The sequence below is a fragment of the Chiloscyllium punctatum genome, chromosome 29, assembly GCF_047496795.1.
Source record: "Chiloscyllium punctatum isolate Juve2018m chromosome 29, sChiPun1.3, whole genome shotgun sequence".
In the NCBI taxonomy this organism is placed as follows: Eukaryota; Metazoa; Chordata; class Chondrichthyes; order Orectolobiformes; family Hemiscylliidae; genus Chiloscyllium; species Chiloscyllium punctatum.
In genome coordinates, this window is record NC_092767.1 from 73,978,519 (window position 1) to 73,994,697 (window position 16,179).

Consider the following 16,179-nt stretch of genomic DNA (forward strand, 5'->3'; position numbering starts at 1 on the left):
ACTCCTGCATCTATTGTCTATTGTTTATTTAGGATGGAGATTACTTTTTTTTTTCTCTGAAGGTTGTATGACTTTAGAACTCCACCTCAGAAAATGGTGAAGGCAGGCTCATTAAATGTTTTTAAGGCACAGATAGATTGATGATTATTACACAAGGGATTCAAAAGTTATCTGGAGTACACTGGAGTGTGCAGTTTGAAACATGATCTTATTGAATGGCAGAGCAGGCTCAAAGAGCTGAACAATCTACTTCAGTTCCTATTTCATATGTTCAGTTTGTGATCAATGGTTACGGCCAGGATGCTGTTGGTGAAATATATTTCTGTAGTAACAACAGAAATGCCTTTTATTTTAGTGAGTAAGCATATCTTTGATAACTTGCCTTCACTCCAAGAGGTGGAGCTCGTGGTTTACAAGAAGTTGTCTGTTTAGAGGCAAATCTCACATTGATCCTTTTAGACTTGTGACCAGATTTTAACTCCCCATTCTTGATTCGACAGATTGAGACTTGTACCACTCCAGGTGCTTGAATGCCATCAAGTTTGAAACTGCAGTCTTGTTGGAGATATTAAACTGTAGCTAAATAAAAACGGAAAGAACTGCAGATGCTGTAAATCACAAACAAAAACAGAAATTGCTGGAAAAGCTCAGCAGGTCTGGCAGCATCTGTGGAGAGAAATCAGAGTTAATGTTTCAGGTCAAGTGGCCCTTCCTCAGAATAGAGTTGTCAGACCTGCTGAGCTTTTCCAGCAATTTCTGTTTTTGTTAAACTGTAGCTACCTCTGCTGTCTCTTAAAGGAATCTGTCTCACTCTGTGAGGAACAGCAGGTATCCCAGCAGATGTTCACCCTTCAAGCAGCATCACTAAAGTGGGAAATTTCCTAGTTTGCGGGACCTTTCTGCATTCAAATAACTGCACTTTTAAAAACTACATAATTGGTGTGAAGTTATTTATGACAACTTGAGGTTGTGAACTGAGAGACAAATGCCTTCATTCTTTCATGTCCTTGTTTATTTAATGAAAGCTCTGCCATTGCCTTTTGTCAAATGCCTTTGATCAATAACTTAACCAATCATGGGGATCCAAATTCCAGGTGCTGTACTGTGTCTGGTAATGACAAACCCAAATAATATTGGCATTATTAGCATAATTTTAAGATGACCAAGTACTTCAGAAAACTGTAGTACAGTGTGAGGCAAATCTGCACCTCCACTATCCTTAAGCAGAGTCTCTCGTCATGCCAGGTTCAACAAGGGGAGTTATCAAGCAGGGATTGGAAATTTGAAATAAATTCAGGAAGCACTAGAGAAATTCAGCAAGTTTAGCAATATCTGTGGACAGAGAAACAATTAAAATACTCAGTCCCATATGATTATACTTCTATGCTTTTGTTTGAGACTGAAATTTGCATGTCAAATGATAATATCTATTTGGGCCTCCTACTGCAGACCCACCTCAGCACAGGAATGTTGTGATACTGCTGTCGCACCTCAGCACAGTAAAAATAACATCCTTATTAGCAAACATGTTGACCAGTCTGCCTCCTTTCACCCCGTAACATTACTCAATTCTACACTGCCTCATCTCATCTGCTGCTAAAACCCTCATCCTTGCCTTGGTTACCTTTTAGGTTTGAGTATTCCAATACTTTTCTAATATTTCTATCTTGTAACGTATGTAAACAGGAGCTAATCCAAAGGTCTCTTACCTATATATCTCAAGTCCCATTTGGCAGTTGTCTCAGTCACTAGCTGACCAATTTTGGCTTCCATTCCATTAACACTTTGACTTAAAGTTCTGAACCCAGTTCTCATTCTTTGACCATGACCCTCCTATCAAGTATCCACCTCCAGTCCAACATTTACAAAATCCAACTCTGACCTCTTGAATGCCCCTGATTTTAATTTATGTAATTTTGGCCTTCTATAATCCTTATCTCTGGAATTATTTCCTTGCAGTCCTCTGTTTTTTATATTTCACTTCCATCCTTTGCAATGTCCTTAAACGTTGCTTTGTTGACCAAGCTTTTGATCATCTGTCCTAATATCTCCTTTTGTGACCCCTTGTCAAATTTTGTTGATGCTGTGTAGCACCTTGCTGAATTAAAGGCCTGGTATAAATGCACGTTGTTGTTGGTTTTGCAGGTAATTATTGGTCATATTTCCTGTTTTGTAGGAGTTCAGAGAGCTTTCACAGAGGCTGGACTGCCTGGATCTGAAAGGTAAGGCTGATTCCAGAATGTTTATTGCAATCTCTGGGATGATAGTAAAGAGTCTTCTCTTTGATTAAACACTACATGGACCTAAAATTCCTAGGTTGGGGAGGCTACAGGGAACATTCATTTGAAACAGCATACTCCTAGAAGCTCATCTTATTTGTCTTGAATAATATATAATTATTTTCATTGTTGCATTGACTTATGCCCCTCTTGATAATGTTAAACATTTCGCCTTTTTTTGGGGGGGGGGGTGAATCAAAGCACTGATTTAAATTCAGCAAGTGTCAAAATAGACCAGTAATTTGTGTGATTTGTCTATTCCTAATGAATAGTTAATGTCAGGATTTGAGGTATCTAGCTGATGTGGTGAGTCGTAGAGGTTTACAGCGTGAAAACAGCCCCTTCAGTCCACTTCATCCATGCTGACCAGATAAACTAAATCTAGTCCCATTTGTCAGCATTTGACCCGTACCCCTCAAAATCCTTCCTTTTCATTTACCCATCCAGATGCCTTTTAAATGTTGTAATTGTACCAGCCTCTTCCAACACCTCTGGCAGTTCATTCTGTACACACACCAGCCTCTGTATGAAAACGTTACCTCTTGCAACCCTTTTAATTTTTTTCCCTCTCATCTTAAACGTATGCCCTCCAGTTTTTGATTCCCCTGCCCTGGGAAAAGGCCTTTGCTATTTACCTTGTCCATCACGATGGAAGTGAATCCTGTTGTCTGGTTCATAACTATAGAAGAGATTGTGTAAGTAAGGTTTTCATAGTAACGGTCAGTCTTTACAATCTCCTGGATTGATTGTAATAGCCTAAGGGGTTTGGACAAGAATTTTCCAGTGTTTTTATCTCCTTATCAACTAAGTTCTTTTCTCTGTTTCACTTACCCCTGTACTGGGAGTCATGTTCCAGTTCTCATGAGGTGAGAGGCAGCTGGTCTCTTCCTGCCTTCAATTTCACATTTCATTTCCGTGCAGGTGAACCCAGATGGCGAGCATCAGTCAGCTATTCAACTGTGCGAAGCATCAGAGCTGAGTTTAATCCTAAACTCATTCCCAGACATTCTCATAGTGCTTTCCAGCAGGACTAATCAATTAGTAATCGCAGCAAGATCTTTAGTATTTTTCCACCTTCCCCAGCTCAGCTCACTCTAAACAGCATACCTTAGCTGCAATCTAAACTCATTACAGACAAGAATTCATCTTGGGACCATTGGTTTGCCTTGGCTTATTGCCGAACTGGTGCTTGCTGAGACACTTGAAGGAACTGCTGGTGTTGTTTCTGATGATGCCTTTAAAGCACCTTTACCAAAAAGATTGCAGAAACCAGGGGGAGGATTTGCATTGTGATCAAAGCTGGCCTGAGTTTCTTCCTCTAAGACAATATGCTTTTCTGGAGAGAGTTGCAATTCTTCTCCCAATGAGGTTTGTTAACATACCAGTATAATACACTGATAGTCTGATGTACAATGTGCCAGAACTGAGGAAATGTCTAATAATGCCAAAATCCATATTAGAGCATTGATGGCTTGAGGAATTAGAAGTTTGAGGCTGGGAAGTTCATGTTGCTGTTCCAGTGCCTCAGGATTGGTGAAGACAATTCAGCCAGGATTTCCTCCGAAGGTTTTCTATAGAGTGACACCTGCAGGAATCATAGGAATGGCAACTCGCCAATGCTCCTTCAACAACATAATTCAAACCTGAGTAATGCACCACCTAGATTGGCAAGGGAAACAGGCAGCTGGGGACACTGTCTCTCGCAAGTTCCCATCAAATTGCACAATACCCATTCAGCATTCAGAACTATATCATTGTTCCTTTGTTGTTGGACCAAAGTCTTGGAACTTGCCCCCAAATGGCACTGGGTGTTTACCTGCATCAAATGGCCTGCAGCAGTTCAGTGAGGCAGATAATCACCATCTTCTCAAACACAATGGGAATGGGTAGTAAATGTTGGCCTTGTCATTGATGTCCACAACTCAAGAATTAATTTTTATTTAGAAAGGCCATTTAAACATCAAGCCTGTTCCATTTTTGTGGCTGATATGTGACCTAACTTTATATACCTATCCTAAATCTCTTGTTAATACCTTTGGTTGACAAAATTCTTATCAATCTCAGATTGAAAATTAACAAAAATCTTGCATTGGTGTACAAGTGAGGGAATTGGACTTGAGTGTGATGTCTCCTATTCAAATTATGTTTATGTTCTCAAGAAGACATTGCAGGGGACAATTTGGGCCTGCCAAACCATAACTCAGCAGAAATCCGTAATGGAAGAGGTAAAGTTACATTTTAAAGAGAGAGTCAATAGATGGAATGGCTATGCATGTATGTTTCTTGAAGGTTTTAAGAAGTTCGCCTGTTAAAGATGAGATTAACCAGGTGGAGGAGTGAATAGAGGTAGCTCTGAGTTTATTGAAAAGATTTTTATTCTCTTTACAGGTGAGAAACTGGACTACAAAGCTTCTGAAGCCTTGGAAGAGGTTTTCAAACGTGTCCAGTTTAAGCTGGTGGATTTGGAGGCAACCAACCTGGATGAAGATGTGAGCTGCTTAAATATTTTCAGATGTATACTTGAGATTTTTAATATTTTTAATTTCATGTTATCTTTCCTTGTGTATTATAAAACAATACCATCGTTACACTGCATATTTGAGGTTAGGTTTCAACTAAATTCTACATTTGAATTTGATCCAATTTAAACAAAACATATCTTGGTAGTGTTGCTTTTGAGAGTGCCAGTTTGGATTTATCCAAGCCTTGTCAGCTGGCACATCGATAAAACCTCCCCCTTTGTGCTTATAAATACTATGAGTCACTTGTATTGAGAGATTCCAGCTGGATATCAACAAAATGGACAATACCTGGTTCTTGGCAATGTTGTCCTATGTGCCAGATATAGTCCACAAAAAACTCATTGTCCAGCTATCAACTAATTAGTACTGATGCTTTCAACTCCCAGATTGCCAGTGTGCAAGGTCCGAGGGCTTCGACTAACCTGGAATAAGCAGTTTATGAAAGGGAAGATTTCACGTTTCTGGTCCATCAGAACCATTTTAACTCTAATAGCGGTTGTGTTTTCTTGTTTATTCTCTCATAGTCATGTACAGTAACGGTATTCAAAATAATGCTCAAATAATGTATAGTGACTACCTCAATATTTACACTTCTGTACCTGAGTATTGGTGAAAGAAAAAGATATTGAAACTTTTTGAACTTGCACTCATCAGGACAAATGCAAGAATGAAAATTTCAAAGAGAGCACTACTTTGGTTAGCCATGTCATTGCCATGACAAATGTGCAAGGAAATATTGCCTCTACTTTTGTTTAATTAAAAGACATGTTTGGCTGTGTTCCTTTTGTCTACCAAGGGCAAGTCCCTGCTGATGAATATACAGACCTTGAAAACCTCATGATAGAAGGCGTTTTATCAAATTTGTACAGGCTGTCAAAGCAATGTTCACTTTTATTTCTACAGGGTGCATCAGCATTGTTTGATATGATAGAATATTATGAATCAGCCACACAGCTCAACATCTCATTTAACAAACATATTGGGACGCGAGGATGGCAGGCTGCAGCGCACATGATGAGGAAGGTATGCATCAATCTTATTACATTATTGCATTTGTGATAAGGATAATGGTTCTGCTTGGTGTAGCGCAGAGCCAGACATTCCTGAAACTACTACTTGTGTTGTTCTCAGGTTGTTGAGCACTACTGGCTAGGCTGGAATTTATTACCCATTCCAACGGGAATATAGTTGTGAATCCTGTTCTTGAATCATTGCGTTCCATTTAGAGTAGATAAACCCACACTTTTCCTTTTCCCGTTGTTTGATACAATTGAGTGGCTAGCTAGGCTGTTTCAGAGAGTTGAGTCAAACTTATTGCTGTGCGTCTGCAATTGCAAATGGACCAGACCGGAGAAAGACAGCAGATTTCATTCTCTAAAGGACATTAGTCAGTCAGATGAGTTTTTATGACAATCCAGTAATATGATCGGCATTATTAATGAGACTGGTATTTTGTTCACCAATGAATTTAAATTCCCTTGGACTTTATACTGGTATTTGAACTTATGCCTCTGGACTATCCAAGCCTCTGGATTACTAGCCCAATAACATTTTCACTATGCTGCTGTCTTCTCCCAAACCTGAGATGCTGAAAACAATCCTAGTGCAACTACAACCTAGCCCAGCTAATTCATCAATGTGTGGCAATTGGAACTTGCTGACCTGTATGACTGACATAGTTTGTAAATAGACACATTAAGCAATCACATTTTGTTCAGATTCTCCTGTTTTACTTGGGGTTGCTGCCATGCTGGTTGATGACCCTTTTCTATCTCCTCCTGTCAGTCACCCATTTCTTTTCCGATCCTGGTTTTTAAAAAAATCTTCCTGCCACTGCATAATTCCATCTGGTCGTGGACCTTCCTATTCTGTTTCCTCCTGGCAATCTCGCCTCCATCACTTGCAGCACCACACTGTCTCTCTTTCCTTTCCACAGCAAACATCCAGACCATTTTAGTCTCTTCTCGGTTATTTTCGTCGATGTTTCTGCAGTCTTTGAGTCTCCTGATGTGCTGGTTCCTGATTTTATCCTTTCTTGTTACTCCACAGCTTCATCTCAGCATTCACACCTTATTTCTATCCAGTCCTCGTTCTTCTCCACTTGATAATGCTCAGGTTTCTGCACCATAAAAAAGGCTAGATCCATGACTTTCTAATGGATTCTTCCTTTCAGTTTCAGTGAAAAGCCTTCATTGCATCGCTTCTAGTTACTCCAACCAGAGCTAATCTGCTTAATTTCAATTTCCATACTGCCATCTTCTGTCATCACAGTTTCTTGAAGCTACTCACTGAGGCATCTTACCATTTCTCAGTGCCAAAGACAGTCAGTTATTCTGCTGTTCAAAGTCAAAAACAAAAGAAGTGCCTAATGAAGATCGTAGAGAGCTCTACACAGCCTATCCATGCCCCTCATTATAAAATCATGATAGGGTGAATAGCCAATGTCTTTTCCTTGGGGTGAGAAAGTCCAAAACTAGAGGGCACAGGTTTAGGGTGAGAGGGGAAAGATTTAAATGGGACTATAGGGGCAACTTTTTCACACAGAGGGTGGTGCATGTATGGAATGAGCTGCCAGAGAAAGTGTTGGAGGCTGGTACAATTTAAAAGGTACCTGCATGGGTGCATGAATAAGAAGGGATTAGAGAAATATGGGCCAAATGCTTGCAAATAGGAGTAGATTAATTTTGGGTATCTGGTTGGCATGGATGAGTTGGACCAAAGAGTCTGTTTCTGTGCTGCACATCTCTATGACTCTAAATGGACACAATTAAACTAAATGCTTGAATGAATCCCGATGGATTAGTTGATAAGTTTATTGCTTGTTGTGGTACTGAACTATATTGATTACAAGGTGGACGGTTTACCCTGAGAGTGAAATGGTAAATGATTTTACTCCTCTTGACTCTGAGAAGGCATAGAGTCATACAGCACAGAAACAGACCCTTCAGTCCAACCAGTCAATGCTGAGCATAATCCCAAACTAAACTAGTCCCACCTGCCTGCTCCAGGCCCATATCCCTCCAAACTTTTCCTAATTATGTACTTATCCAAATATCTTGTAAACATGTTAATTGTGCCCTGTTTACAATGCTCTTCTCGCAATACATCAGTAGGCTTATACATCCCACACTGCTCGAAACTATGCTTGTCGATATCCTGCTGGTGAATGTTGATCTTCTCTGTTGCAGACTAGTTGCCTGCAGTACCTGGATGCAAGGAACACACCTCTCCTCGACCACTCTGCACCATTTGTGGCTCGTGCTTTAAGAATCAGCAGCAGCCTGGTGGTACTGCATCTGGAAAATGCCAGTTTATCTGGCCGACCGCTCATGCTGTTGGGTAAGAGAAGTAAAATTCAGTTGTAGTTTGCATAAGGTGGGTTTGGGAGCCTTAATTTCCTGGGTTTTGGAGTCATCATAGCACTGAATGCAGTTATTCAGCCCTTCAGGTACATACCAGCTATCTGCGGAGCAATTCGTGTATTCCTCTATTCTTCTAACCTGCAAGTTTACTTCGCTCAAGTATCCATCCAATTTCCTTTTGAAACCATTGATTGTTCGTACTTCTTCATCATAGGCACTGTGTTTCAGGTCATTAGCAGTTGCTTAGTAAGCAAGTTCTTTTGCGTACCTAGCCTGCAATTCTTTCCCCTATCCTTAAACCTGTGTCCCCTAGTCTTTATAACATTATCTAACCTTTATATGAAGGAAACATTAATGTCTAGATGCTATCCAATAAAACATCTCAAAATACTTAGGCAACTAAATAAAAATTTAGTTTCTACTGTGAATGTTGGATCTATTTGTAGAACAGGATGAGATGAATAATTTGAAGAGAAATATTTATCAGCACTACAGGAGAACTTATTTGTTCTTTAAGAAGGGGCATGGATCCTTAACATCCACTAAGCAAACATCTCAACTGAGGAACAATACCTCCAACAGTGCAGCATGCCCTCAACAGTGCATTGGAGTCCCAACCCACATTATGTGCTCAAGTCTTGGCAACACGGATATGGCTGCAGCTGAACCCTGTGCCCCATGGTTAGGAACAGAATAGAGACCTTTAATACTTTTGATGAGACTTGTGTTTCCTACATGAGTTTTGAATGCAAAGCTGCAACATAGCCAAGACTGAGTACAATTTTGTTTTTTGCCCTGTGTCTGACGATCATTCACTTATTCTTTGTTTCTTACTTAGTTCTTAGACCTTTCACCTTGTTGCAACAAAATAATTTTGCCTCGGTGACAAACTTTGGTGACTTGATGGTTTTTTCACTTCATCCGAAAATTTGGACTGTTGCTAGAGTCCCAAGGGCCCCAGTTATTCTGCAGTAATTGTTTTCATGTGACTTGAAACAGTAAGAGTGTACGTCAATGATCTGCTTACACAGGGTGGAGAAGCAACATCATATCTAACTCCAATGCTGCTCTTGCCTTTGGTTAATCCAAGGAGCAAAGGTCACTGGATAGCGATCAGATGCAGGATGCCAAGCTTGCGATATACTGTTCTGCTCCTTAGTGAAAACAATTGAGATCACTGACCCAGTAGGCATCAACCCAGCAGAGCCTTCGGCTTCAAATCCGTGTCTGGCTGCTGAAATACGTGCATAGATCTGGACATACGATGAAAGGCTATTGCATTGTGAGGTTTATCATAGCTGAGCATAGTCTATCATCACTTGACCTTCATGCCATATTGGCTTTTGCTAATAATTAGTAGTCATTACATTTGGGAACTTCATGTTTATTTATCCTTTGTCCTCTTTTCACTGCCAATTTTTAATTATCTCCTCCATTCCATAATACATTATTCCTACTGTCCTCCAAGCAGCATGATTACTTCCTTTCATAACCTTTGATAATATCAAGCCACTTCTGTTCCATGGGAAGCAAAGCTAATGTCCTCATAACATAATAGTTCAAATTTCTGAAAAATCAAAGCCAAATGTTGAATTGTGGTAGATATATGTCTCATAAGACGATGTGCCATTGTGATAAAGGTACTGGACCATAGAATTGTTTTCTCATTAGAGAGAAAGGGGTGGCTGGAAGTGGTTTAACCTGTGAATCACTGTACCTTGGTTGAGGGGGGAGATTGAGAAGGAGAGTCCTTCATGCTAACCTTAGCTAATGTGGGAGATTCTCTTTCTCAACCTCTCCTCTCGCCTGAGGCATGATGACTCTCACCAGTTGTCCCTCTCTGTTCAGGGAGAAGTCTTTTGGTCTGGTAAGCAACTTTACCCTTTTTTGGGAGTTTGTTAACACAATTGGCTATGTAGCTGGTTTGTAATATCGAGTGATGCTAACTTTGTGGGCCATTGTGGTACCTGCATTCCAAACCTTACTGTATGCCTGTTGTTCTACCTGGCAGCAACTGCGTTGAAGATGAACATGACGCTGCGAGAGCTGTTTTTGGCTGATAACAAATTGAATGGTTTGCAGGATTCGGCACAACTGGGAAACCTCCTAAAGTTCAACTGCACCATCCAGCTAATGGACTTGCGCAACAACCATATTCTAGACTCAGGTATATACTATGCTTCCCTCTCCTGAGCTCATCTCTCCAAGGCTGACTTTGTGATATTATGGATCTCCTTGTTACTCTGTCCTCATCCACCTAAATAATTAGGTTACAATTTTGTAATGCAGGTAGGTGATTGGGGAGTAGGGCAGCTGCACTGGAGTTATATGGGCTGACCACATTGGTGCAGAGCACTTAATTTTTTGCTATGGTTTGTTGTTTTTCTTCTGGCTAATTGGATTGAATGGGCAGGACATCACTCGATTCAATGGGAATATTTTATAAAATTGTTCAGATTTATTCTAGGATGCTGAATGTTGCCACCATTCCTGGCATCCTGCATCTGATCGCTATCCAGTGACCTTTGCTCCTTGGATTAACCAAAGGCAAGAGCAGCATTGGAGTTAGATATGATGTTGCTTCTCCACCCTGTGTAAGCAGATCATTGTGTATATTGTATATCCCCAGTAAGACTTGGCCAAACATGAAAACTTTAAAGTTTCACTCACCTATGGGATGTGGGCACTTACTACCCATCCCTAATTGCCCCTTGATCTGAGTTCTGAATAGCTTGCTCGGGCCATTTCAGAGGGCAGCTAAGAGTTAACCACCTTGTTGCGGGTATGGAATCATTGTCAGCCTTAAACCAGGTAAGGGCAGACTATTTCCTTCCCTAAAAGGTGTTGGTGTACCAGATGAGATTTTACTACAGTCGATAGAGGTTACATTGTCAGCACTAGGCTAACTTTCGATTGTGCAATTTTGAGTTCAATAAAAATTTGCAATCTGCCCCAAAGGGATTTGAACCCATCTCCCCACAGTATTAGTTTGGGATTCTTGATTAGTAGTCCTGTGACATTACCACTACACCACTGCCTCCTCACATAGGAGTAGGAATGGGCCCAACAGCTCTTTGAGCCTATTCTGCCATTCAGTCCGATCTTAGCTGATCATTTATCTCAATGCCTTCATCACACAATCCTCTTGTCCCATGATTCCTTTGAAACCCAAAAGTCTGTCAATCTTTGTGCCTCATATATATTCAACGATTGAATGTCTAGAGCTCTTTGGGGTAGTGCATTCCAAACATTCACAATATTCTGAGTGAAGAGGTCTCTCCTCTCCTCGGTGTTAAATGGGCTGACCCACTCTACTGCACGTCCGACCCCATGTTGTAGAGGACCCACCCAGAAGAAAAACATTTTTCTCAGTGTCTACTTTGTCAAGCCCATTTAAAATCTTTGTTGCAGTTAGCTCATCTTGCATTCTTCTAAATTGTAAGGAATATAATCCTAGTTATTTTAATTCTCCAACCGTGTAGGGCAGTTGGCTCCTCACAAAATGATGCCAGTGTTATAAGCTGCCTGACCCGCTTTGATCTTCAGCATTTTTTGTTTTCAGTACAGTTTCCAGCATCTGTAGTAATTTGCTCCTACATCGTGTTATATCCGTTGAGTTGGATTTTTGTATTGGATTTGCACTAGCAATAGTCCAGCTATCCTGTAATTTGGTTAAATCCTGGCTTCAGCTTCAGACTGAGTTTGGACTGTAAATACAGCTTTGGTTTGAAGAAAACCCCCTTTGTTTCTAAGTTATTGTTAATCTGACCTCACCCGTAGGCTACTTAGATGTTGACTGTCTCTTTATAGTGTATGAATCAACTCTTTAACAATTGAGTAAGGTTGCATTCATCCAATGCTTCATTACCAGTGGTTAGAGGTCCTTCAGGAGAACTTTTGGCACAGTGGTAGTCATTGCCTCTCAGCCAGAGCTCTAGTTTCAAGTCCTGCTCAGGACTTAATGACCGAGGAAGGAGTCATTATAATGCAGACACTCAGGTTAAGGTTCAACCTGCAAATCCTTCTACCACATACCAATAATGGGCATTAACAGTGGGAGACATTTCTGGTCAACCCTGTTGTGGAAAGAAATTGGAATCTCTCACATTGCTGCCCGTAGCTCCAGACTACTGCATACATGTAAAAGTGTCTGCTGACTCAGCATTTTGACGCCTTTCAGGGGCTGGTTAATTCAATCGGCTGGACATCCAAAGCAGGCCATATTGGTGCCAATCGTGTGACCTTCAATCTCTGATCTGGCTATGCTGGATTCAGGACCTGCTTCCTAATCTTACCCATGATGAAGGTTTTTGCTGCCATGAATAAGACTTGCCTCTGAAAGATCTTTGCAGTCCCAGTTGGAGCATTGAGCCATTCGGACTAGCCAGTGAGTTCGTCCAATCCCAATCTCTGAGTCAGTTGATCTCAGGTAAGGCAACAACAAGAAGGCCAGCTTGGTCTTTGTTGTTCATAGCCTGGGAGGAGGAATGGCGAAGATTTGACCACAGATTCTGATTTCTGCTTAATTACTTCTGATATCTAGATGCTGGGAGAAGGCAGGCCCAGCTGTGATGTGATGGCTTCTCCCACATGCCCATTGCCTGTGCACACCAATAATGTGATCATTATGAGCAAGGTATCAGAGTGAGATATCCAACTCAGGCCCCAATGATAGCTAGTGCCTTCAAGAAATATAAGGAGAAATTTGACCATGAGTGGGTTTTCAGAAGTTTGCCAGGGTGTTCTTTGCTTTATTCACAGGCTTAGCATACATCTCTGATGGATTGAAGGAACAAAGACAAGGTTTAGTGACCCTGGTCTTGTGGAACAATCAGCTGACCCACAATGGGATGACCTACATGGCAGCTGCACTGGTGAGTGAGTGACCGTGATTTCCTTTTGAATCATGCTGTTTTGGGAACTGGATATGCATTTGCTATGAGTTGTGCTTTTAGTGATTTTTAAACTTTACTGTACATAATCTGGACATTTCCTGTCCACAGACATAACTTCCTCTTATCATAAGATTTGTTCTGATGTCTTGTGTCAATATTTAACATTGAAGATTCCTATGTAATCAGATTATAATGGAATTGTCTGTGTAAATGTTCTAGATAATGCTGAACTAATTGGTTGCAGTCACACTGTGTAGCCCCAATGTTTACTCTGACCCATAATGAGCAGAGCTACAAGGCACTTTAAAATTTTGATTGCTACCTGTTTCTCTCTGTGCCTTCATTTTAACTCAATTTTATTTCTGATGTTCATAAGCCATATTTTATAATCCAGATCACTTAAAATAATTTGAAACAAGCACTTGCCTCCAAATCCAGAAAATTGTGGGTTCAAGTCCCAAACTAAACACAAGTGCACAAATCTATCTTTATGTTGCACTGTATACTGAGGGAGGGCAGCATTTTCAGAATTGCCAACTGTTGGGTAGGGTGTAAGTGCCTCTCAGTTGATAAAAATCTCGTGGCATAGATCAACAAAGGAGTTCTCCTCGTGTCCTGACCAACATTTATCCCTCAATCATTCCCAAAACAGACTATATGGTCATTACCACAGTGCTATGCAGTAACAAGCTGCTGCATTTCCTACGACTACACCTCAAAATGACTTCATTAGCTGCAGAGCTCTTGTGATATCTAGTTGTTGTGAAATGTGCTAGAAAAATACTTTCTTTCTATTTTTTTTTAAAACTATACACCCAAAGATTCAAACACCAAGGTGAGGCACAATAAGATATGAAGGCGTTATCAATCTCACAAGTTGGGCACATTTGTTCAATGCAAGTATAATAGTGATGTGAATGAGTTAAGTTATTGAATAAAGCCAATTTAACTGACAGAAGAAAAATTCAATTTTTAAAAATTTTTTTCATGGGGATGTGGGTGTCACCTTTGGTTCATCTCTAATTGCCCTTTAGCCGACTGAATTGCTAGGCCACTTCAGAGGGCAATTGAGAGGCAGTTGCAGTTATGGATTCACATGCATGACAGACTGGATAAGGATAGCAGATTTCATTCTCTAAAAGGCTTTAATTGAAATTAAATTCTTCCAGTTGCAAAGGTGGGATTTGAAATAGACTCTCAGAACATTGGCTTGGAAGCTCTGGATTATTAATGATATTCCTACTACATCATCACCTTCTCTTCTCCCTCCTATACAATTGAACCATTGTTAATGCATAATTCTGTGAGTCTCCCCATAAGCTCCAGAATTCCCAATTGATTCACTCAGAAGTTGAAGAAATTTCCTCAACTATATGTGCCAATTTAGTTTGACTCCTGTCCATGTTAAATTTTTCGTTGAAGTTGTGGTTTGAGACCTAGTGGTTTCTGCTGCTCTGCTCATACAAAGGGAAGCAGCTGCAAATGTTTTCAGTGCAAAATCAACAGACTGATGCAGATTACATTGAAAGATAAATATCCCTTCTCTTTCACCCATCCTTGCTCTTTTTCTTTTTTCCCCCCCTTCAGCCCTACACGTTGAGTCTGGAGACGTTAAATCTTGGCCATAATGCTATTGGCAATGAAGGTGTGCACAAACTCAAAGATGGATTGATTGCAAATCGATCGGTTCTGCGCTTGGGATTGGCATCTACAAAACTCACCTGTGAAGGTAAGAGCCAAACACATGACTCACCTCCAAGTGTGCATCTTGCTGCATCCTGTAGCTTTCAGACTAGTTTTCTGAGCTTCTGTGTTTAGATTTATTCAGCTGAAGTCTCTTGTTAATAAATTGTCTCAAAACTAACTGATATCCAAAAGGACTGTCCAAACAGGAGGATTTTTCTTTTCAATCCTGGCTACATTAGCTGAACTCCATCACAGGTTAGCCGGGTAGGCTACCATTGCCTCATGATGCCTGTGTTATCAGTGGGGTGGTTGTGGGGGTGAGACTCCGCTTGCCCACATGTGATTGTTATCCTGTGACCCAACCCTAAAACTCCCTCTGAACCAGAGCCAGTGCTGGAAAATGTCCCACAAAAGATAGGACTAGACTCAAATGTGGTATGCTACACAGTCAAATAGCTGAGTGGCACTCACGGTCCACAAGAACTACTACAAGACTGTTCCTTTGCAGAAAGGAAAGAGTTGTCAAAGTTTTGTAATTCACCCAAGGTGATGATCATCATGTATCATCTTGCCAGTTCTTTCTGCTTCACTGAAAAACAGTGATTTTTCTTGAATGAGTAATTCCAGGGTATTGTGTCCCTTCCAGCATGTTGTTTGGTGTTTGTTATTCATGTACATGTGTAAGAGATGGTGCATGCTGACATCAGATCATTTGAAGGATGGGAGAAAAGTCAGAAAAGAGTATTTTTGTTTGCAGTGAATTCTGCTCTAGTTGTACCCATACAGGATGAGGGTAGAATTAAAGTTAGGTGCCCTTTCGGCATGCTACTTGAACATGTCTGGACTTTTTATGATGTGGGATGTGAGTGATGCTGGAGTTGTCAGCCTGTGTTGTCCATCTGTAAAAGTCATTGAACTGAGTAGTTTGCTAAGCCATTTCCAAGAGTAGTTAAGTGTCAACTGCATTGCAGTGCCTGTGAACCCTTGCATAGGGCAGACTGGGTAAGGATGGCAGATTTCCATCGGTGCACTAAATGGATTTCATGACAATCGATAATAGTATTACCGTAGATGATCACCATTGCTGAGACTAGCTTTTAGATTCCAAATTTTATTAATTGAATTCAAGTTGCCTGGCAGGATTTGAACCCACATCTCCAGAGCATCTGTGAGACCCTTTAGATTGCTATTATAGTGATGACACCGCTATTACATCCCGTCCCAGGTGCACATTTAAATAAGGTCGATCAATACGCTCAAACTAATTTATGCAATAGTTAGTACCTTCAAGAGTAGGAAGGGGATGAATAAAATTGCATGTTTTCCATAAAATTTTGTAAGCTTGTTTAAATTGTTTAAGCCCTGGCCCACTATATACCTTGGAATTTATCCAACATGTAAGCGGGACCTTTACAGCACAACAATAACTATCCTT

The 16,179-nt window shown here is 40.6% G+C and overlaps 1 protein-coding gene across 1 annotated transcript in view; it reads left to right on the top strand.

The window, feature by feature from the left end:
* LOC140454576 (protein phosphatase 1 regulatory subunit 37-like) overlaps positions 1–16,179 on the top strand; it is a 52,943-nt gene that overhangs the window by 25,202 nt on the left and 11,562 nt on the right. Inside the window, exons 3-9 of the mRNA XM_072549429.1 lie at positions 2,177–2,222; positions 4,668–4,768; positions 5,705–5,824; positions 7,990–8,140; positions 10,175–10,330; positions 12,925–13,037; positions 14,646–14,787. Of these exons, the coding sequence (XP_072405530.1) occupies positions 2,177–2,222; positions 4,668–4,768; positions 5,705–5,824; positions 7,990–8,140; positions 10,175–10,330; positions 12,925–13,037; positions 14,646–14,787 (829 nt within the window). The remainder of the gene's footprint in view (positions 1–2,176; positions 2,223–4,667; positions 4,769–5,704; positions 5,825–7,989; positions 8,141–10,174; positions 10,331–12,924; positions 13,038–14,645; positions 14,788–16,179) is intronic.